A 22,256-nucleotide genomic window follows, 5' to 3' on the forward strand; every position below is an offset into this window, starting at 1 on the left:
GCCGGCACCGGGTGGGGCAGCACTGAGCATGCGTGAGGTGGGCCCCGCGGAGCGGATGGGCGGGGGTGTGAGGATGAGCATGCGCGGTGAGCGCCCGCCTGCCTTGCTCCTGGCACAGAACATGCGTAAAGGGCGCGGTGAAGTCGCTGGGAAGGAGCATGCGTACTGACCCTTGTGAAGCTTGGAGGAGTGACCTTTGTACCCGACTTGCCCGGAGTCCCTTCTGAGCATGCGCGAAGCGGGTTGTTCGAAGGCGCGTCTCGGTCGGAACCGGCGAGGAAGAGGCAGTGCGAAGCCGGGTGGTTGCGCATGCGCTTTTGTCGCCTCAGCGCGGGGTGTGGAGGTCAGCCCTGAGGAGGGGCCGGCGGCGAACGGGGGTGAGGGCGGCCGGTAGTGCCCGGGCAGGGCCAGGCAGCCTGGGCGGGCGGCTGGGCCGGCGGGGGGAAAGGCTCTGGAAGGGGGCGGGGGGGCAGCCCCGGGAACATGGCGGCCCCGGAGGGCGGGCGGCCGTTGGCCAGGTCCTGGCGAAACCTGAGTGGGCTTCTCCACGCAGGCGGGTGACTTCAGGTCCCGAGGGAAGGGCGCAAGCTGCCTGCTCCGAGGGGCACGCGCAGACCACACCGGTAGTAACCACGGGAGGGTCAGTATCACACGCGTGAGTTGGACGTGAGCCTTTTCTGAAAATAATTTTCATATCTGTTTATTTGCTGTGGTGAGGAGTAACCCAGTCTTGCAGTAATGCACAGGCTGGCCTTAGGCTGTGAGGTGCAGGCTGGCAGCAGCAGCACTGAAATCAAGCACAGGAAACAAAAATAGCACACACCTGCCTGCAAAATGTAGCAGGATCAAGTTATAGACCCTGGCAGTTACCCAAAGAACGCAGTTACAGAAGTGCTGTGGCACAGCTGGGATGATAATGAAAAATAGCAGCCCACAATAATGAAGTGAGTTTTAAAAAATTGACCTTGTTTCTGTGAAAGGATAATAGAAAAGTGAGAAACCAGAGCTACTGCAAAATGCTGAGTGGGGAAGAAACGTCAAAACATAGCAGTACTGAATCAGAAACTTTGGTCTCTGTGGTGGAAGCAAGGGAAATACTCTAGGGAATCCCTTTGTCACCTCAGCAGGTTTTGACATCAGGCCCATAGCAGTGCAAGACTGGAAATCAGCTGGATTTTTCAACAGGCTTAACATTTCTAAAGGCTTATGGTACTTTCTTATTATGCTTTTACAGCCTAATCCTATAACTTTGTTTGAGTTATAATTATTTGTTTCTATCCTGCTTTACTAAGCAAAAGTAAGAAAACAAAGACCTGGCTTGCTGTTTGCTTGGTTTCAGCTCCCTCCAGATGTATAGCAAGAGTAAACAGATTGATTTCCTGTAAACTGCCATCTGCATTCTTCTGACATTCAGGAGAAAGTGCTGACAGCCTGCTTTTCCCCAGAAATAGCCAGTGGTTGTAGCATAACCTTTTCCCTCTCACTAGAGGTTCTCAAAAAATTGCAAAACTGATCAGAAATATATTTGTCAGAACATCTCTCCTCCCCTCTCTTTTTCACAGTTACTAAAAGCATACTTTTCTTTTTTAGGCTTAAATACAAAGTGAATAAGAATGTCGATAGTCACAGTCCAGCTTGGTCAGTGTGGTAATCAGATTGGTCATGACGTGTTTAACACTATCTGCGGTGACATCCACGGCACACGTGGCTTGTGTTCCAAGAAGGAGAATGAATCCTACAATGATGCTTGCACTGAACGTTTTTTCTGTGAGGAAGAATCTGAAGGTATGGCATTTAAGTGTTTCCCACAGACAGCCTGGTTTCCAGCCTAATACAGATAAGAGTACAGAAATAAAGTCTTTTACCTTCAGTTGAAGAATGAGCTTTACCTTTGGTCTTGAAGAATTGTCACAACCCTCTGCCTTCGCAACATTACTAACAACCATGGAAACACAATCACTGCAGGAAAGTGTCTGAGACCACAGAGCAAGTCTGCCAGTAACACAGCTGGAAACTGAGCATATACGAATCCATAATCTGTCCTTCCAAACATCTGCATTTTCTGCTGTAGATAGATCATACCATGGAGTAGTGCCCAGAGTATCTGAATTTCGTGTTATCAAATGCATTAAGTGGTTTCTTTCCTGAAATATCTATGGTCTCTAGAGTTCAGATTTGTCTTTGCAGCAATAGATGGTTCATCAGAAATCCAGAGCCTTGCCAAGTCCTCCTTTCTGTACCTGCCTGTACTGTCCTATCAATAGTTTGGCCTGTGTGGGTGGGAGGAATACAGTTTGGGCCGTGGTGCAAGTCCATCCCTCTTACACAAACAAGTTCTAATATTGGCACATTATTTTTAGTATTATTTTTCTTCCTATCCAGTACCTGTTGCTCGGGCTGTGCTTGTTGACATGGAACCGAAAGTAATCAGCCAAACCTTATCAACGGCTGCCAGGTCTGGCTACTGGAAATACGACGATCGGTCACATTTCTGTCAGAAGCAAGGGTCTGGGAACAACTGGGCAAATGGGTATGAACAATTGTTTCAAGCTTCACTAAGGGAACTGTAGAGGCTAATGAGCTGTCTAGACTCTCTAGGAGCACAGCTGTGTGAGGTAGAGTGTGTAGCATTAACCAGATTTATTTTTAAGTTAAAGTAGCAGTGAAATATAAAGCAGTGAAATTTCTAAACTACTTTGGCAAGGGGAAGTTGGTATTTACAGTGAAAATGTAACATTTTAGAATTGAGTGACTATGTTTGATTTAAGAATAGGAAACTATGGACAGTTTATAAACAGCTGTTTTACAAAATGTTACAGCTAAGGATTGTTTACTGCAGGTAGAATGTATGACATAATGTGAAGTTACACAAATAACAAGAAGAAAATTATGCTTTATGAATATCTTCACCTTTCTGCTTTTATTTTGATATAACCTGCCATGTCTTGCTATTTTCTCTGTTATTCAACAGTTTTTCTGTTCACGGGCCTAGACACAAAGAAGTAATAATGAATCTGGTGCAAAAAGAAGCAGAGAAATGTGATCGACTCGGTGGATTTTTCACAATAATGAGCATGGCTGGTGGTACAGGGTCTGGCTTGGGAGCATTTGTGACCCAGTGTTTAAGAGATGCTTTTCCTACCTCATTTATACTAAACCATGTTATCTGGCCCTACGGCACTGGTGAGGTGAATGTCGTATTTCCCAGATATACTCTACAAGCTTATAATCACTGTTTACTTTTAGACATGAAATATCTGCAACTGAAATAAACTAGAAAATAGGTACCTCTTACTTTTAAAAAGTTCAACATGACAGAAAGTAACACAACTAATGAATTGTTTGCCTAATACTTGGTACATGTTGTTTCACAGATAAAAAAACTCCTTGATAATATAAGTGCCAAAGTATAATGCAGTTTCCTGAGAAGCTCTATTAGCTAACTAGAAATCTCCTGTTATGATAGAATCGCATCATTGTAATCAGTTCCTAGACAGATTTTATTCTAGCATGTTTTTTGTATGAAGCAAGGATAACATGATTTATACAGGTCTTGCTCTATTTCAATGAAAAATCTCTGCTAGTTCCTTACCTTATTCTGCACTTTGGCAAAGAAAATGAATTACTTTCTAAATCATAACTGAGGAAATTACAGTAGCCAGAGGATTATAGACTAGAAAGAGATTAAATTGTTTGACTCTAATTTGTGTGTATTTTTTATTTGTTTGTTTTCAGGTAATTGTTCAAAACTACAACTCTGTTTTGACTTTGTCACATCTGTACCAGTCATCAGATGCCCTTCTTGTTCATGAAAATGATGTCATCCACAAGATCTGCGCTCAGCTGATGAATATTAAACAGATCTCCTTCAGGGATGTAAATCAAGTCATTGCACATCAACTGGGGAGTGTTTTCCAGCCCACTTACACAGCAGAAGGTGGCTTACACTATAGCAGAAACCCATTAGGTATCTAACTATGATATAGCTGTCTAATGCTGCATTCTCCCACATCTTTCTGTAATCACTTCATGTTGTGAATTTAAGTTCTTCAGTCTCCTTACTCAAGTATTTGGATACATCCCAAGTTTTAAGATAGGAAAAGTAAAGTAAAAGACTAAATTAGGATTTCAATTCCTATTTTGTAGCAGTCAAAAATAGATCCCCCAGCTTCTGGTTTCATTTTGTACCAAAAGAACCCTGTTTCTTTTTCAAGTGATTACGGACACCCTTGTACCTATTTACATTTCAGAGGAAATTTGTGCAGGGTAATTTTGGACTGAGTTTTACTTTTCACGTTAGGTTAGAAGTTTATACAAACTGAAACAAAATGCAAGTTTTGTGTTTTGCTCAGGCAAAAGATGGGCTAGCATACAACTTGGTAGCAGTGGCTGACATTTGTTTCATTAAGGGATTAGGAAAAGTTACCCATATTGCCAAGAGTTTTGGTTGTAAAATTAAACTTCCACATCTGTCTGTCAATTTCTGACAGTGCATAGGGTCTCTGAGATTTTGAGCCAGACTATAAAGCAAGACAAGTCTAAAAAGAGCTAACATGATGCGTAGAACTCAGTAGTACCTAGCAAGTTTGAATTACTTTGCCTGATGTGTGTCCATAAATTCGTCAAATTAAAACTTAATATATCCTGCTTTGTTTCTTACCTTAAATTGCTAGATCTTCGTAAAATTCCTCACTCTCCTCTCCTATTTTAGCTAGCCTATGCAATATTTTTGTCAAACGTGAGCAGCTGTTAATTTCTTCTTTCAGGAGAGTTAATGGAGACGTTAGTTCCACATCCCGAATTCAAGATGTTGGGTCTTCGTAACATACCTCAGATGCCTGAAAACTCCCTCGCTTATAGCACATTCAGTTGGCCTGGACTCATCAAACATTTAAGGCAGATGCTCATTGCTAATGCTAAAATGGAGGAAGGTAAAAAGCATTCACTCATCTTCAGCATCCATCACTCTCTATGCGTTTATTTTTACAGATGAAATAAAGCTTATTGTTTTGTGGAGCTCACCGACTAGCTGTAGTCAGTTCAGAAACAAGTTGCTGCCCTCAAGACAGCAGGAATTTGCCTCTACATAGCCAGCTGCTCCTTGAACTATTCACTCAGCTGCCACAGCAGCTCCCGGCTTGCTCCTGTTTTTTGCTCCCAGACATCTCAGTTAATTATAACTGTTGAAAATACGCAAAACAAACCAACAATTTTTGGCTGTGCATTTAATTTACATGATTCATTTGGAACATTCCTCGGATAGTTAGTTCTGCTACGCTTTTTATACCTTCTAATAAAAAGCATGCCTAGCTCTCCCATACCATTTACATGGGGAATTCAGTATAGCTTCCAGTTATGCAAAGAATGGGCTGGCATATTGTTAAGTATAGAAACAAGTATCCATTTTCTCTGGTAAGACTAGTGACTACCAGGCAAATACTGCTGGATTGACACTGTTTTTCTTTAAGAATTGTGTAATTGCTGCTAAACTAATGTGCAGAAACTACAAACTTTAATATGCTCAGCTTGGGGCACAGTGTTAGTTACCACCTGAGTCTTTAGCTAGTCGGAATCTGTATTTCATAAAACACTAACTTGTTTTTATATCTTTTTTTGCCAAAATCTCATAGGTATTGATTGGCAGGTACGACCACCACGTCTAGGCTGCTCCATCCCCTCCAGTCATTCCACAAACAAGCCCCTGCATTTCAATACTTCCATTGCCAACCTGGTGATCCTGCGAGGGAAAGATGTGCACAGCACAGACTTAGGTAAGAAGGAAAAACAGAGCACCTCAGTGATTCTTGTTTCACATCTTGCTGTTTTCTTTGCAGCTATATCTGATGAAAGTGAAGAAACCCCAAGGCCACATATTTGACTACTAAAGGTCAATATTCCCTCTAGAAACATACTAAGTCCAAGGCCACGTTGTCTAATTGCTTAGGGCTGTTATATTTACAGCCAAGACTTCTGTGTTTCCTGAAGCACTTCAGGGGATGAGGGGGAGACTGAAGTCCATTTTTACAACAGGATTCTTGGCTGCATTGTCTGAAAATATATTTAGTTGCTACTGAAGTGATGAGCATAGCTTGCAGATGAAGTACCAATACAAGAGTATGCTTCTAGATAAGCTAATGAATCTGTTTTAAATGGTTATACTTTCAACAGGCTGACTGCTCTGCAGATTTTTTTCAAGGCCTGAATTGATCTGTCAGACATTGATTAGGGCACACAGGACTACTGAGATCTAGATGTAGGAGCTTGTAGCTTTACATTTGTCAAAAGGGCTGTCTTATTTCTGCTACAGGAAGTTTCCGAGATCCCTCGTTATATACATCATGGCTAAACCCTCAGGATGCTTTTAATGTGTGGAAAACACCAAGAGCATTTAACAAGTATGAAAAGTCTGCTTCTTTGGTCAGCAATAGCCAGTTCCTGCTGAAACCTCTTGACAATGTTGTAGGAAAAGCTTGGAACATGTTTGCTTCCAAGTAAGTGAAAATAATTATGCTGATACTTCATTAATAACTGCCACTGTCTTCAGTAGTAGCAAAATCATTATAAATACAGCTTGCTTTTTCAGGAAAGTAAAGTAATGGTGAATAAGCATGAAGACTGCTTCCACACTTTAGTGGAAATATTTTTATGCTTGAAACATGAAGGCAGGGTGAGGAACACAGAACAGTGCTTATGTTCTGTGGGTAAGTGAGACCACATATTCGAGGGCTGTCAGTTTGACTATTTTCTCAGTACTAAAACTCCCCAAATTTAGTGCATTCCAATGTGACCATTCTAAAAATAACACATAGAAACTCTTTTACTGATCATATAGTTTCTAAATTGTGTATAGACATGCTGCACAGTCTGGGGAAAAACATTCCTGGCTCAGTTCAGGAGCATTTAGGGGATTTGAGTGTTTACTAAGGCTCCCATGCTATTAGTTTGATTTTGCATTAGAACCAAGAAATCTAGAAAATAATTGTCTCTATTCTGATCATCATGAAGCCAAGGTTACTGCATGTCACAGCAGATGTCTGCTAAACATGAGTTTCTAGCACAGGAATTCTGCAATTAGAAGCAAAATCAAGACTGCTGCCACTAGCTGTGCTCCTAGTTTTACCACCTGTTACAAAAACACCAGTGAGGAGAAGCAAGCTATCCTGCACGCACAGGTTTAGGTTTTGCATCTCAAATCTGTAAATTACTTTTCTCATTTAACAATCACTTCTTCCATTTCCCAGTTGGCTCTATTTTGTTAGCTGCAATTTTGTTTCCTTAAGCAATACACAAAGTTATAAAACCTATTGGAAAGGAGTCGTGAATTATCATAGAGCAGTTTGGGTTGGGAGGGACATTGAAGATCACCCAGTGCCACCCCCTGCCCCAGGCAGGGTCCCCTTCCCCCAGCCCAGGGGGCTCCCAGCCCCGTCCAACCTGGCCTTGAACCCTTCCAGGGAGGGGGCAGCCACAGCTGCTCTGGGCACCCTGGGCCAGCGCCTCACCCCCCCCACAGGGAAGGATTTCTGCCTTAGATCTCATCTAAATCTGCCCTCTGGCAGTTTAAAACTGTTACCCCTTGTCCTACCCCTACACCCTCTGATTAATAAGTATGAATTACAAAATGAGTTCAGGAGAGCACAGTAGAAACTAACCAGCACGGTTATTGGGTGGAAATCAATCTTCATTTGAAGTTTTTACAATAACTATGTGATCTGATTTCACGTGTCAGATTCTTCACTGATTTCTAATGTCTTACCCATTTTCCTACTGTGACTTCAACACACAGAGCCTATATTCACCAGTACACTAAATTTGGAATCGAAGAGGAAGATTTCCTGGACAGCTTCACAGCTCTGGAACAAGTGATCTCCAGTTACACCAACCTTTGATTGATTTTTTTTTTTTTTTTTTTAAATGGTCTGACATACAGCTTTCCTGAAAGAACGCAGCATTGCAAAATCTTCCATCAACCTCCTGAAGTACATAAATTACTGGACTAGAACTATTTTTCACTCTTGTAAGCAGTGTGTGTGTGTGTGTGTGTGTGTTAGAAAAGTAAGAACTGAATCAGAACTTAATATACGGGTAGGTATTATTCATATTTAATGCATATATAATAAATAGCTATTTTTCAATGCATTTGCTATGTATTGTAGCTACATCTTTGAACATCATTTTTGGCACTTGTATCTTTTTCACAAAGAATGTCTATAGAGAAGGATTTTTCTCCAGGCTAAACTCTCAGCATCAACTATCATGAACTAAGGTGTGATAAAAATTATATGTGTGCTTGACTACAGTACTAAGGCATTCCTGATCCTCCAATTACAATTTTTCATGGTAACACTTTGCACTAAGAATGCTTCAATATTGATAAAAATGCACATTATCAAAATTATTAATCCAAACTCCATTTGGGTATCATTCAATAAACAGCAGTGTGCCACCTATTGCTTTAAAGCAAAGTAAGACTTAAATTCTATTTTAAGGACCTTAACCTTGGCAAAATAGTGTAAGTTTTGAACCGTCTTTTAAAAAAAGGTATTAAGGTTTCTTAATTTTCCTGTCATTCTCAAGTTATATTAGATAATATAATGAATTATGCTTTTCTGGCAATTTCACTGTGCCATGTTTTCAAGTGGTGTTACCTACCACTTGAAGAAAAAAAAAAAATCCCTATAGCAATCAGAAGTCTTGGCTATTTATTATAGGTGAACCATAAGCTTAAGAAAAACTACAACTCTTGCTCTTCTTCCAATAAGGTAGAAGCAGGTAGGTTTTTTTAAATTATTTTTTTATTAAATCTATATGGGAGGAGAATTGCTGGTAGATTTCAGATGTAAGAGCCCGTAATATAATAAATATAATTGTATAATTTCAACAGTTGATTTAAGAAATGGGCACTTTTTTGCACAAATTTTACCAGGACCACAAGGTGGTGCCCCTGTGAAGCTGCAGCCTGCAAACACTGGGCTGCACCAGCCTGACAGGAGGAAGAGATTGCAGTAGTTTGTGGGGATACAGACTGGATGTTTATAAAATAAAAGAGCACGGTAGAATTAAGGATTATGTTCTAACACCGAGCTCTCTTCTGCCTCTGGCAGGGAGAGCTTTTGGAATTCTTGCCATTCCTCCCCCCATGTCACACTGTTCTCCCATAGAAATAATCCCACACACTATTAAATAGGTATGCTAAAAATAAAAGTTAAAAAAAAACCAGTCTCAAGGACTTTTCCCTTGACAAGTAGACAAATCTCATAGTTTCCCTGTAGGTTTTAGTGCTGTTTCATGCCAGGCCTCCAGGCTTTTACCTAAAGAGATGAGCACGCACATAGTACAATATGATAAAGACATTTGCAATGTGGCTAATCATGCCCACATAGAAATCTTACCCTGCTAGAGATTCTGATTTAATTTTAAATCTTGAATGAATTAACAATGGTAGATGCAGAAGTGACCTTGTAATTCTGTTAGGCTTCAGTTAGAGCACAGCAGATACTCTGCCTTGGTTTTACCTTTATTTCATTTCCTGGTTTCATTTACTACTTCACTTCTGTTCAGGCCAGGTACAGAAGCACCAAAATCCCTGCCCAAGCACCTGTCCTCAAATGACACCTCCATGACACCTGGAATAGCAAACACACTTCTTGACAAGATTCAAGTATGATTGTATCTGAAGAAAATAAGTAAGTACTAAGGCTAAGTTCTCAATTGCTGAAATATACCCACAGTAATGGCTGGGCACCAGCACGGTTGTGCCAATGCAAGCCTCGATGATTCTGATAGATTCCGTGGTGGCTTATAAGACAAGCAATGTTTCTCTCTCAGGCCTTCCAAAAAAAAAAAAAAAAAAGTTTCAAATGCCTGTTGGGCAACCTTCAGCACACATTACAATTGAGTCTAGTCCTAGTTCACACAGAAAAATTACCTGTGTAAAGTAAGAGTTATAGTGGTGCTTCAATTCAATAGCTAAATCATTAAATATACAGGGGCAAGAATCGTACAGTGGGGAGAACACAAGAGAGAAGGCAAAGAGGAGAAAGCAGACAGGGTAAATACACCCAATAACTTAAAGACACTTGACATTTATGACAAAACATTTTGACAATATTATTCTTGCAGACCACAGCACATAATCCAACAACCCAGTCTGGTTTGCTTTCTCCTTTCACTCAGTTCCACTAATTCATATCGGGAACTCCCTCTCAAAAGGGGAAGACACAGTAATCCTAGTTCAACTATCCAGCCATACTTCGAGCCCTATACTGTTCAGTAAAATTTCTGTTGTTTGGAAGTTCACAACTACATATAACTTTTGTTACAGAATATTATTTGCAATACTTTTTTTTTTTTTTTTTCCACTAAATCATTTCCTGGCAGCTCAGAGCTGGGGGACTGTTCTGATCAAAAGGCCTTTTCTGGTGTTTTTGTCAGTGTCAACCACTGTCTTTAACTTGGGTATTTTCACAGAATAAACTGGAGGAAAGATTGCACAAGAAGTTAAGATAAAGAGCACAGGCAATTCAAGCTTGCAAAGAACAAAGGGTCAGGAAAGGAGATAGTATAATGAGGTCCTCTCTCCTCCTTCCTTCAAAAGGCACAGGATGTTTAGCAACATAGAAATATTTTTACCTAGTGTTTTCAACAGATATCTGACTAAGAACTTTTTCCAGTATCCAAAATGAGAATAGGTAACTCAATGTCTGAAAAAATGACCAAGTCCCAGTTACGCATACTCTTCCTCATTGTTCCACAGGACAGGTAAAAGAGATTTTTTTGAAAAGCTAAGGACAGAGAAGTCCTCTCAGAAATGAGGGGGAGCAATGGGTTACTATACTGCGATATCAATAAGTAACATGATTGCAGAAGTAACCTCATGTTATCTATATGTATTTATAATTCTGAGCATGAAGAAAATACAGCAGGCACTTGCTGCACCTGTGAATGATTTAGACTCATTTATCCATTCTTTATAGGTACATTTGTTATTTATGGCTTATGTCACTTTTAGTTAACGGAGCCACATATTTGGATTTTTTTTTTAAGTCTGATGGCAGAATTTGGGCCACATCAGGTAACACAGCACACAGCTAAGATGTGTAACCCCCAAAGCAAAAATAAAAATTTCCTTATTTAATCTGTATTTATAACATAGAGGAAAGATTCTGCAGCTGCACGACAGAGCTAGGCCAACAGGCTCATTACCTTGCTTATGAGCTTGTTCATTTAGGATTCAGAGAAAATAATCCTACTTCCATGGGAAAACAAAGTTTTTCAAAGCAGCAATAGAAGATCACAACCATCAGCCAAATTTTGACAATATGGATTCCTCAAAACTACCAAAAAGAAAGGTAAAACCACAAGTGTAGATGCTGTATTAGCTGTTCTAATCCCTTTCATTACTCTGGAGATTGACAGGAATTGTTTTAGGCATCTCTAGGCTTCTTCCTGTTAGTGTTTTTCACTGCTGACCTCAGTTCTGAAATTCTCACACCCTTTCCCAAACTAAGCCTTCATTTTTGATCTATGGCTGGATTCCTCTATTTTTTTTTCCCCAGGATGTGGTGAGGGACAGAGTGACAGGAAGTGAATAGCTATCATCAAATATTCATCATCTACAAGTATGGTGGAGTAGTCATTTTCTATTTTATTGATAAAATTAATTATGTAAACAGTCAAAGCCTGGAAGGTGGCCTTTATTTCATTAGAAATTAAAACAAATGAGGTAGATCGAAGGTCAGCACAAGCCAATGGCTCACTGAGGCAGGAACAACAGAATCAGTGGCCTTGACCTAGCTAGTTTTAGGCAAACTACCCACAGGATGTCCATAAACCAAGGAACAATGCATCAAATCGCACCATTGTTTTTTGTAATGGACAGGTGCAGCTCGCTTGGAAGTTGATTCAAGGACTATAGCAGACATATTTAATGAATAGGATAACTTGTATTTGGCCACTAAAAAAAAAAAAAAGGGAACAAAAATGAACCTGTTACAAATACTTTAAACATAACTGTTTGGTGACTGACAGGGCAGTAATGCAGTTATACATACACTTTATTTGGATTTAAGTATATATTGGTGCTTATAAGGTTAGACTGACTACTAGTAGAGAAAGGATAGAACCTTAGTGTAAATATAGAAGGGTTTTTTTTCCAAGAGGATTATCTGCACAGATTTACCAAACTGAAACAGATCAAGACTAAGGGCAAAAATCTGTGGTTTCCACAACAGCCAGGATTTTATCGATAAGAAAGGAGGAATTTATATTCAAAATTACCACCTGATACACTACTGGGAAACATTAAGGTGCAAAAGGATATTGAATGAATAATCCATTTCCTTCTGCTTTTGTTAATAAATCTAATATATGTAAATATTTTGAACTAAAGAACCAAACACACTAAAGGAAATATTCTCAGATGTCCAACTGTACTTTACAGAAGGCTGTGTTTTGCTGGACACCACTTTAAAAACTGCACAAGAGTCATCAGGACTGTGATTCATGGTACAAAAAACTTGCAAAAGGAATTGAGCTGCTGCCTTTCCTCCACTGCTTTCAGGGGCAGCCCACACAGCTTTACCACGGCAGCAAATTCCAGTGCAGGCTTCCTCCTCGGGCCTCCTGCCGCTGGGCTTCCTACCCCAGCTCTGCCCACGCTCCAGCAGCACAGCCCGGACACTCAGCCAGCCTTTAACCCGCCTGGATGTACAGCTGATAATCTTGAATTTTAACTATAGAGCCTTTCCGGCTCTTTCAGTCAAACCTGAAGTTCACAATGCTCCCTTCTGATTTCACATTGTATGAATCCTCTCCCTCTAGACAGCCACTTCCCCTCTATCCGGGTGGGGTAATGAGTCACCTACCTCTGTGAATCCGCAGAACCTGCTTAACCCTTTCCCAGAAGCAGGAACAGCTGCAAAGAGGGGGGTGTTTCAGCCAAGTGCTATTGCCTGCCATGGGTGGCATGCTGGAAAAGCTGAAGACAGCCCGAGATAAGAGATTAGAGAAGCTGTTTCTGCTCATTGAGAAATTTAAAGGCAATTTTTAGCGGTATAAATGAGCTCCATGGTAAAGATCATGGAAGAACTCTAAACGTTAACCTCATGGGTCATACAAGCCTGATCTAAAGTGACTTCTAAGAGAGTCTAGTGGTGCAAAACAAAGGCACAAGGCCTCTGTACTTATCTGTGTGAATCAGGTTGCAGAAACCTTCTTGTCTGTTAGTCTTAAAAGCAAACTTTTAAAATAGGGAATGTTGTGCCGTAAGATAGAAAACAAGTAAAATGACTAGTCTCTCTAGGCCAAGATTCCCATTTTAAAAGAGCAGTAAGTAGAGAAACTAACTAAAATAAGCTACTGGTTAATACAAAAAAAAAAAGACAGAATAAACATTGCTTGAGCTTCAGTGATCTACGAGCTTTTCCACGAGTTATATGTGATGAGAAATAAATACCATCTTATATGGTGTATTTGCATTTAAATGGGTGCGTTCTGCAAAAATAATTATCGTACATATTTGGTTACATGTGCAATGTAATGTTTATTTAAAGGCTCACAAAAATACACTTCGGTTGCCTGAGAATGGTGTAATTGTGGTCAGATGGCATGATTTAATTTGAACTTTTGCCCAGCAGTCTCCAATATGTAATAGATCATTTACAGGAGCATGTAAGCAGAACAGGGCCGGAGGAGCCAAATGGAAAGCAGCCTTATCCCACACGCTGAAGGTGTAATAAAATACTCACTCTGTACTTGGCTGGCAAGGGCGGCTGTAGCTGTTCATTATAATATCCTCAGTAAGTATGGTGAGAGCTGGGCAATAGTTCAGAGCTACTGCTCTCCAGATGGCTCAGAACAATACTGAGTTCAAGAATACATATTTCCATGTAAGCCTACTTGCTGCTGGCTGTCATGCATTTCTGCCACTTGCAAAGAAAACACTGGGAAATTTCCTCCCCTCCCCAACTTTGGGCAACTTCAGCCAGCATTACTACCTGATTCCAAGTCATCTCATCAGCAGTTGTATTTATGTAGTTATTTGATGTTATAAACTAGCAATTTCTCCTTCCTAGGCTGAATTTTGGTGAAGGAACCTAATGCAACTGATAAAACAGTTAAAAACATAAATTTGGCATAAATCCAACATAAATCCAATTAAATACTCTTCTCCCAAGAAGAAAGCTTCCGTTCCCTCCCTACCAGACATTAACTCAGGTCTTCACATTATTTTCCTCTATAAAGATTTAGTCAGGCTTCTTCACAAAGCCAGTCTTTTCACAGTGAAATATTCTTCTATAAAAAACAGATACAAACCTAACGCATGCCGTGAAAGGAGAGCTTATTCTTCAATTACATTATAAAGGAAACCTGAACTGGCTTTAGGACACATGGTGCACAAAACTCCAGTGAACAGGCCCAAACTTGTCCAGCCATCGCTAAGCACCGAGGACAGACAGGGCTACAGGAAGGACTGAGAGGAGAGACATCAGGGACAGTTTTAAGCTAGGACTCTCAGGTTTGTCAAACACCACTTAAACACTCCGTATTCATTGAATTGGAATGATCCTCTCAGCCACAGCTAAAATGTTTTGCCAAAGGATAGCACAGCAGATTTCCACACTTCACTTAAGAACACCAGGCTCCTGGACAGCCATAACAATTTTAGTTCGTGCACAAATGCTGCAGTGTGATTTGTCACATGGTGGTTATGCATACGCAGAAGTGTTTAAGACAGGGTTATATAGAAGGGAGGCAACAGAATTAAAATCACCAATTGCATTAGCACAGATCTAATAGAAATACTGCTTTGAAATTTTTTGTTGGCATCCATTACTTCAGGCTTAACTAAACACCAGGTTCAGGTATCTTAAAAGTTTCTCTCTTCCTGCTGCTCCCCACCTAGTCTTACGCAATACACATGGCTGCATGTGACTGTATGTCACAAGAGGTCAGCTGAACTGAGGTGAGACAAAAATCAAGGAAACAGAGAAATGAAATCTGTTGTTATGAAAATATCCTAAATATTACAGCTCTCAAGAAAACAGCTGCAGCAAACAAGAGGCCGAGAGAAGCGTGGTTTCTAAACATACCAGAGATTTTGTGAACATGGCTAGATCTGTGTGATGTTGTAAATCTAAATGTGTATTTTCTCTTCATGCAGGTCCAGTTTCTTCAAGAGGCATAAAAGAAACGTGGCGCACACAAATCTGCTTTTTCAAGTCTTTTTAACAGATGGAAAGAGCCTAAGAAACCTGCAGTCTCAGGAAAAACACACAGTCCCTTAAATTTCACACGGTTTCTACACGTAAGTGTTAGCCTCAAACAAAGTATTTATGTGGTTTAGTTAGCAGCAGCTTCTGCCACAGAACTGCCAGTTTCTTTCCTGACAATACAGAATAAAAATAGAGGTACCACAAGGTCATTGCATGCAGATAGAACGAGATTTGGGAAATGTATCTAATCTCTTAAAGACTTTCTTACACTTTGTCAAATGGTTTGAGGCAGAATTGAACCTCCCCAGGAACACGGGGCACTGGTGGTGCCTGTGCTCGAGTAGCTTAGAGCTCTGGCTGACGCCTTCCACCAAGTCAATGCCACCTTCCAAGGAAAAGGCTTTCGCCTGTAGAAATGTCACACAGATCAGCTGGTACACAAGTCAGGCAACAGGTGACTCCCTGCAGACTGCTGCGGTCACAATCTTGTGCAAAACCAGGCTAACAAACACTTCAGTGAGGTTCCCGGCATTTGCCTAGACCTGAGCTATCTGTGAGATAAGTGCAACACTCTCTATAACAAAAAGCAGTCAAATGACATGCCACCAAGACCACAAGGAAACAAAAAGTTCCAACCAACCACCTCTCAGGAGGAGGCACAATCAGACCTGTGTGGTCTGCTCTCTCCCATCAGCATTAAAAAAAACCCTCAACAAACCAAAACAGATGAATTATGCCTTAAATCACAGGTACTGAACACATGGCCATTCCCTCACAGGACCCCTCAACCAGGAACAGCACAGCAGTCACCAGAGAAAAGACACCAACTTGCACTTTTCACAAGGACAGAAAAGCAGTTTCTGAGGCCATGGGAGAAGGGCGCGGCTTGCAGGGCAGATATCAGAGCAGGGAACAACACACTGAGCTGACAAATCCTATCTCTTGCCTTTCATCAGGAAATAGCAGCTAGTTTCCTTATTACCAGCTGCCCGGGCAACTCATTTAAGCTTCTTGGGAAACCAGAAGAACAATTAAGCTGGCAGTAACTCCCTTGAAACACGGAAGATGCAGCATGCTTGCTTATCCATATCTGAACTGCTCGTCAAATGAGGTTTAACGAAAGATGACCTTTGATTTAACGCTAATGTAGTCAATGATCTTTGAATCATTCCGTGAATGAATAATAAAAAAAAACACTCTTTAGCACAATAAAGGACAGTGTTAAAAACAAACTGAACCTAAGCTTGGCCCATTTCACAGGTTCCCATTTGTTTTGCCACAACTGAACATCACTGGCGGTGAATAGGCTGGGTGACTTTGCCTCTTCACTTGAAATTCAGCACTGAATAATAGTCTGCTTTTTTGACCAAAATACCATTTTGCTGAATTCCTGATACATGCCAAGAAGCCCGTCGCAGATTGCTGGGCTCTTCCCATTTGCCTGTACCTGGGAGGCAGTGTAGCCAGATGGCTTCTGGACATATGATGACAGTTCATGCATTTGAGCCCCTTTTGCTCTTTTGACAACTGACCCAGGTTGCTAGAGCCTCTCCCATTCACACCACTACCAAGACAGCATTTTGCTGCCTTTTATGAAAGCTGAGTGGATGCAGCAATAAACTCACACTAGCATTTCATGCCCTCAATTAGACACCTGAATTAGGAAAGTCAGAGCAGTATAATCCTTTTAAAAATGAGTTTGTAAGAGCATATGCAAATATTTACCCTCCATCTAGGTCTGAATGTTAGCAGGGTGTTTCCCGGGGAGGGCGATTGCTTCACTCCCCGTTTCCTGAAGAGGTTCCAACAACCCACCCAGGCTCCAGCAATCAAACCTCACCTGGGCCAGCAGGCACTCAGCGCAGGGGCCAGCCCAGCAGGAGCCCTCCCTGGCTATTGCTCTCCCACTTTCACACTCCTCTTACTGCTGCTGCACTCCTGACAATGCTGGGCTAAGTGCTTACTGTTTTTTCTTTTTCCCTACCAAAAAATGAAAAATACAAATTTAGAGTAAAAACCCTAGAATTTTAAATCTCCGAAGAGCAATTTCAATTACCTGATATATAATTACATTTGACCTTTTGACTGCTGATTACAAAGTATTTTTTCACCATGTGCTTCAAATAAAACTGAATTACTTTTACCTCCAAGGAACACACCCAATCACCACTTTTACACCTGCAATCAATTTTGTTCACTAATATTTATATTTGTGCTTGATAATCAGGGAAACATCCACAGTATTTGTGCTTGCAATTAGCACTGCCTGCAGTGAGAGGGAAGCTGATTCTGACAAATTAAATAACGAAACCCAAAAGCACAGCAGGGGAGGACTTTCTGGAACAGCATTAAGCCATCTTCGAGTATTAATGACAAGCATCTTTTAGCATGAACAGGCAGCTGGGTGATTTCAGAGGGAGCCACTTTAACAAGAAACACAGTGTGACAAGCAGAGACAGGGAGCAGGAGGTGTCCTGATGGGTCTGAGGGAAGTGTGGGACTGGACGACTCGACCTGACACCGCCTGTGGCTCTAGGCTGGGCCTGGCACAGACCAGTGGGACCTTTTCAGCTTTGCTTACGCGTGCGCCGCCCCGGCCCCGGCGGGGTACATCGTGGCTGCCCCTCACGCCGCCTTCACAACACATTGCAGCCAAGGCACGATTCACAGGTCAGGCAGCAAGTGAAGAGAGAACCAAGAGGAGGATTAGCTGCAATCCTACCTGACCTCAGCTCTGGTTTGCTGCTCTGAATTGTTAGGCTGGCGACACAGCCATCTTTCTGCTCTGCTTCCTATTTACAGTGCCCTCGTGAAAGCAGAGATTTAGCCATGTTCCACAGATGATGAGACTAAAAAAAAAATAAATATCACCTCAAAGTCATCTTTGGTGATTAATCAAACATTAGTTGTTACAAGGCTTGTTACTTCTGTGTGATTTTCAGTAATTCCAAGAACAAAGCAAGATCCTTCATTCAGTGTCTAAACTGCAAGAATCATCCACTAAAAAGACAGTGATCTGTGCTGATGTTGTTTCTCTTGCAACAGAGCTCACTTTGGATTTTTCTCTAACACTTTAAACTAGATGATTGACTGCTTCCAACATGTAACTGAAAATATGTATAACGAATTGAAACTTTGGATTAAGGGAGCAAAATACGCGTTTTCAGATGAAATGCTAAAGGCTCTGGGTCTTTCTTTGAAGCCACAAAATGCAACTGCAGATGTATCTTCTTGATTCACACTCACTGCAGAATGCTTGGGATAACAAATTTCACAGCCTAATAACCAAACTCAATATACAGAAATGGAAACAATCCAGCTGAAATAAACACCGGGAAACAGTTATTTGTTTGTTTATTTAAGCAAACATTAAAACTATCCATGTGCAAATCTCATTAGGTTGGCATAACTTTCATTTCTATTATTTTTTTACCTTTTACCAAGTCTCATGATCTCCCAGCGGCTCAACAGGTAGAAGCAGAATGAGGAGTCCCTTCTTTAAATAGTGTTAGAAAGCTTCAAAGTAACAGCATAGCTTATTGGAATGGACACATATAAACATGAGTTGCAGAACAATAGATATATATATTTCGTACTGTATGCATGTAAACATATACTGAAGTAAAAGTGGGAGAAAGCTTTCAATTTGTCTCGTGATTTTTCAGCAGACAAGAAGGCATAATTGTGAGACTGCTAAAGCATTCAGAAGGGTAGAGTTTATTGGCTCAAGCTCTAGGAAAAGGGTTGTTTTTCTTTTAAGTTACTGTTACAGTCTCCTCATTTCAATCTGACAGCATCTGACAGCATGAGGGACCTCACATGGCATCAATGTCATTTACTCTCATGAAAGGCTTTAAGACACTACCAGAACTGTGTGAAGTAAATCCGAGGTCCCTAAGGTGAATGGCAGATTTGAGGACAAAAAGACCCAGGGAAAGTAGCAAACAGCTGTTTCACTAATCCAAGTATCCTGAAGAAAAAAGAAACAAACAGCTATGAACTGCTGACGTGATCTCTTACTAAGTGCACAACTGAAGTTTTTGTAGACTGAAAAAAGTTAAATATCAAATAGAGCTATGATTTTTTGAATGTGTATTGTATTAGAATTATTTCTTTGCTACACTATTTTCAAAGACCATATTTAGGCCAAAAAATGAAAAAGCTGCTAGGAGCAAGACTGAAGGTATACCATTCATCTTTTAAAAATCAACAGGGGCAAATGAATGGCCTTTGTGCTTTTAACTATCTTGTACTCTCTCCCAGCACTCAGACTTTTAGATATTTAAATCTTATTTAGTCAGCAGGTCCATTAAGAGAAGACCATATTAAAAGCCTCCCCATCCATTCAGTAACACTGTTTAAAGTTCTATTTGAAGCACACAAGAGAAACGTTAGAAACCTCACACACAACTGAGATGAAACTTCGAAAGACGTTTCTTATGTGGACGGCGGCCCTGCGTGACGTCTGAACTCATTTCCGTCCAAACTTAAAAACACTGATATGCTGCTGATGTTCAATGACAACAGTTGGAGATGGATGGGCAAACGGTCAGATGAAAGATACCAAAATGTCAGACAGCCTACCGACTGTTGTTGCCATGAGATCCAACAGTCAACATCAGTCTGATAAGCTATCCGACAGGATGGTACAGCCATGGAGATGTCACGACGGTTGGCAACACAAGAGGACATTCAGGCAGGATTGAACAAAATACATATTCGCACACCTCGCTCCAGATCTGCCCTAACTCAATGCAGGGAGAAATGTGACCTAAGCAAGAGCAAGATCTAATCTACTTTGTGCTCGTATGCTACCTTCTGATAATGCTAATTGAAAGTCAAATGAATTCTTGTTACTTACCCCTAGGATAAAAATAAAAAACTATAGTTCAAAAATTATGAGTAGTAATATATACACAGTAGCAGTGGAATGGCTACCTACTTACTAAAGAGGAAAGAGATCCATTTTAATATCAGTTAAGTTCATGTACATTAAAACTGGAACACGCACTGATTCATAACAATGTTTTAAAAATATCTGACTTTAAAAGCCTAAGGTTAAGGTTCTCTAAATCGTTGCTGGGTTAGACATCAAATCTGTTTCCAGCTGGAATCTTTACTCTTCCCCCTCTCTTCTCCTTCATTGCCCACGGCGCTGTGATGAGTGGCAAACATCCGAGAAGAATTTATGACAATAAATATTGCTAGCTATTTAACTTGCCTGTTTTAACCATTGAGCCATACTTCAAGCAAGTGATAGGCTTTCTACTTCCTTCTGCTAAGTAAGAAGTTCTTAAGGAAAAAAAAAAAAAAAGAAAGAACAAAGGGCTTCAGCACCATTTGTGCAGGAAGGATGAGGAAAGCATGCGATTCATGGGATTAGGGCTTAATAAAGAAACTAAAGAAACTGAGCATACAAAAGTGGAGAGGTAAAGAAACAGCTTAAAAAGACTGACACAAGAAATTCTGGAATGATCAAAGATGACTTTATAAAGTTTTATCTTAACTTCATTCTAAATATACACAATAAAAAATGTCAGCTTCAGTACTTTGACATCAATCATCTCTGCTAACATCATGAAGTTTAAGAGGGCGGCTTTTCCAACTGAGAGCACGTGCAATGCAATGGGACTCTGGAGAATTCAGATGGAATAGCCTTACCATGAGGGACATGCAACTGTTTGTATCCAACCTGTATTCATTTATATACATTTTGATGGTCTCGAAAGTTATGGAAAAAGTAAAAGAGCCACCCTTCAAAAGAAAAAGTTACCCGTAGGGTCAGTCTGAAGTTAAATCAGGAAATGGAGAGTATTAAATCATCAGTTTTGGAAGTAATTTGGATGGACAACATTTGTGTTAAACACCATTTAACATCACATTGTCCATCCTGTATAATACAACTCAGACTTGTAAAGAATTTATACCTTACCTTAACATTTATAAGTTTGCCAATGAAACGTCTGCTCTAATATCCAAATTACTTTCAAAATTAAATAAAAACTTATTATATTTGAAAATTGATGTTAAAAAGTTTTCCCCCATTTTGAATAATGCTGATTTTTAAACATATGGAAAGATGTGTCATTTTTTGTGTCTGCAAAAACCCATTCCAAGTTTTTTTTTTTCCAAGCTCATTTGGTTTTTTCTTCAGAGTAAATCTTCTGTTGCAGTCGCTTGGCATAGCTTTGGGCCATGGAGTTGATTATAGATAAGATAAAGTAACAAACCATGACAATCACCAATTTTTCAAACATCCAGGATAGCCAGTTTTCCCCCTGAAGAGACAAAACAGAAGGAGGAAAATGAAGGTTAGTGGACAGCACAATGGAGAATTCTCCATTTTCTGGGTGAAAGGGAAGAGCCTAGCCACTTTTTGTTATGTAATTTATCAAATTAAAAACAGGAACCAAGTGCAAGCTGACAAGATTCCTGCAGGTCTCTCTGTAAAGCTGACTTTAGTCCCTTGAAAGACAATGCAGGAGGGCTTGCCAGCTACACTGCAGGGCAGATGGTGAATCCTTGATCATTACTAGTGTGCTAGTGAAGTGATTTATTATTCCTAGTATTGTTTCATCTTTGCTAACAATTCATAGAGTTCAGAATTAGCAACCCCTGACTGTCATTCCCTGTCACGTTCGTTGCAAAGAAAACAATAAGGTCATTGGTTAACAATGTTTTTTTTTTTTTCTAAACTGCATATACTGTGTTATCTCCCAATTAGTATCCGATTCTTCTGGTGTCACTAGAAGTTAATGCGATGACCTCGCAGTCCCACTTCCAGCGTTTTCCACGGCTACTCTTAACTTGTATTTTTTTTGTCAAAGGAGGGCAGCAATGCACTGCACAAAAACTACTTCAATGTGCATAAAAGGAATCTGCATATTTAGTTATTCCAGCCTGACCCTCCCTAGTTTAGTCTCTTTTGTGGTCAGAAATGGGCAAAGAAACATTTATAAGAGCTGCAAGTATCAGATGTGAAATGTGAGTTAGATTAATGGATTTTATGTAAAAATACCATAGTATCCTAAGGAATTCCAT

The 22,256-nt window shown here is 40.4% G+C and overlaps 2 protein-coding genes across 10 annotated transcripts in view; one reads left to right on the plus strand and one right to left on the minus strand.

Moving 5' to 3' along the window:
- Positions 1 to 273: 273 nt before the first annotated feature.
- TUBD1 (tubulin delta 1) lies at positions 274 to 19,205 on the plus strand. Of its 7 annotated transcripts, XR_006165195.1 has the most exons (12): positions 274 to 343; positions 554 to 640; positions 1,591 to 1,785; positions 2,383 to 2,530; positions 2,972 to 3,188; positions 3,736 to 3,967; positions 4,767 to 4,931; positions 5,631 to 5,771; positions 7,931 to 8,017; positions 9,562 to 9,686; positions 15,164 to 15,307; positions 16,172 to 19,205. XR_006165195.1 is itself a non-coding variant. In XM_042791325.1 (11 exons), the coding sequence occupies exons 3-10, from the start codon at positions 1,614 to 1,616 to the stop codon at positions 7,998 to 8,000; spliced, it is 1,329 nt and encodes a 442-aa protein (XP_042647259.1). In that variant the 5' UTR covers positions 274 to 343; positions 554 to 640; positions 1,591 to 1,613; the 3' UTR covers positions 8,001 to 8,017; positions 9,562 to 9,642. The 7 variants fall into 7 exon arrangements, 5 of the variants coding, with proteins under 5 accessions (XP_042647259.1, XP_042647258.1, XP_042647257.1 ...); XR_006165194.1 differs by having other exon boundaries at positions 15,164 to 19,205; XM_042791325.1 differs by lacking the exons at positions 15,164 to 15,307; positions 16,172 to 19,205 and adding an exon at positions 6,308 to 6,491 and having other exon boundaries at positions 9,562 to 9,642.
- Positions 18,553 to 22,256, minus strand: part of VMP1 (vacuole membrane protein 1) — a 71,134-nt gene continuing 67,430 nt past the window's right edge. For all 3 annotated transcript variants that reach the window (XM_033004692.2, XM_042791329.1, XM_033004693.2), the window contains one exon: positions 18,553 to 21,493. In XM_033004692.2, the coding sequence (XP_032860583.1) occupies positions 21,350 to 21,493 (144 nt within the window). In that variant the 3' untranslated portion in view covers positions 18,553 to 21,349. The remainder of the gene's footprint in view (positions 21,494 to 22,256) is intronic.

Source organism: Tyto alba, unplaced genomic scaffold, assembly GCF_018691265.1.
Source record: "Tyto alba isolate M040663 unplaced genomic scaffold, T.alba_DEE_v4.0 Super-Scaffold_19, whole genome shotgun sequence".
Classification (NCBI taxonomy): Eukaryota; Metazoa; Chordata; class Aves; order Strigiformes; family Tytonidae; genus Tyto; species Tyto alba.

Coding starts and splice junctions, on each gene's coding strand:
- TUBD1 (XM_042791323.1), top strand. CDS start 1,614: ATGTCGATAGTCACAGTCCAGCTTGGTCAGTGTGGTAATCAGATTGGT. Junction 3,189..3,735: donor GGCCCTACGGCACTGGTGAG/GTGAATGTCGTA, acceptor GTTTGTTTTCAG/GTAATTGTTCAAAACTACAA. Junction 6,492..7,786: donor TGGAACATGTTTGCTTCCAA/GTAAGTGAAAAT, acceptor TTCAACACACAG/AGCCTATATTCACCAGTACA.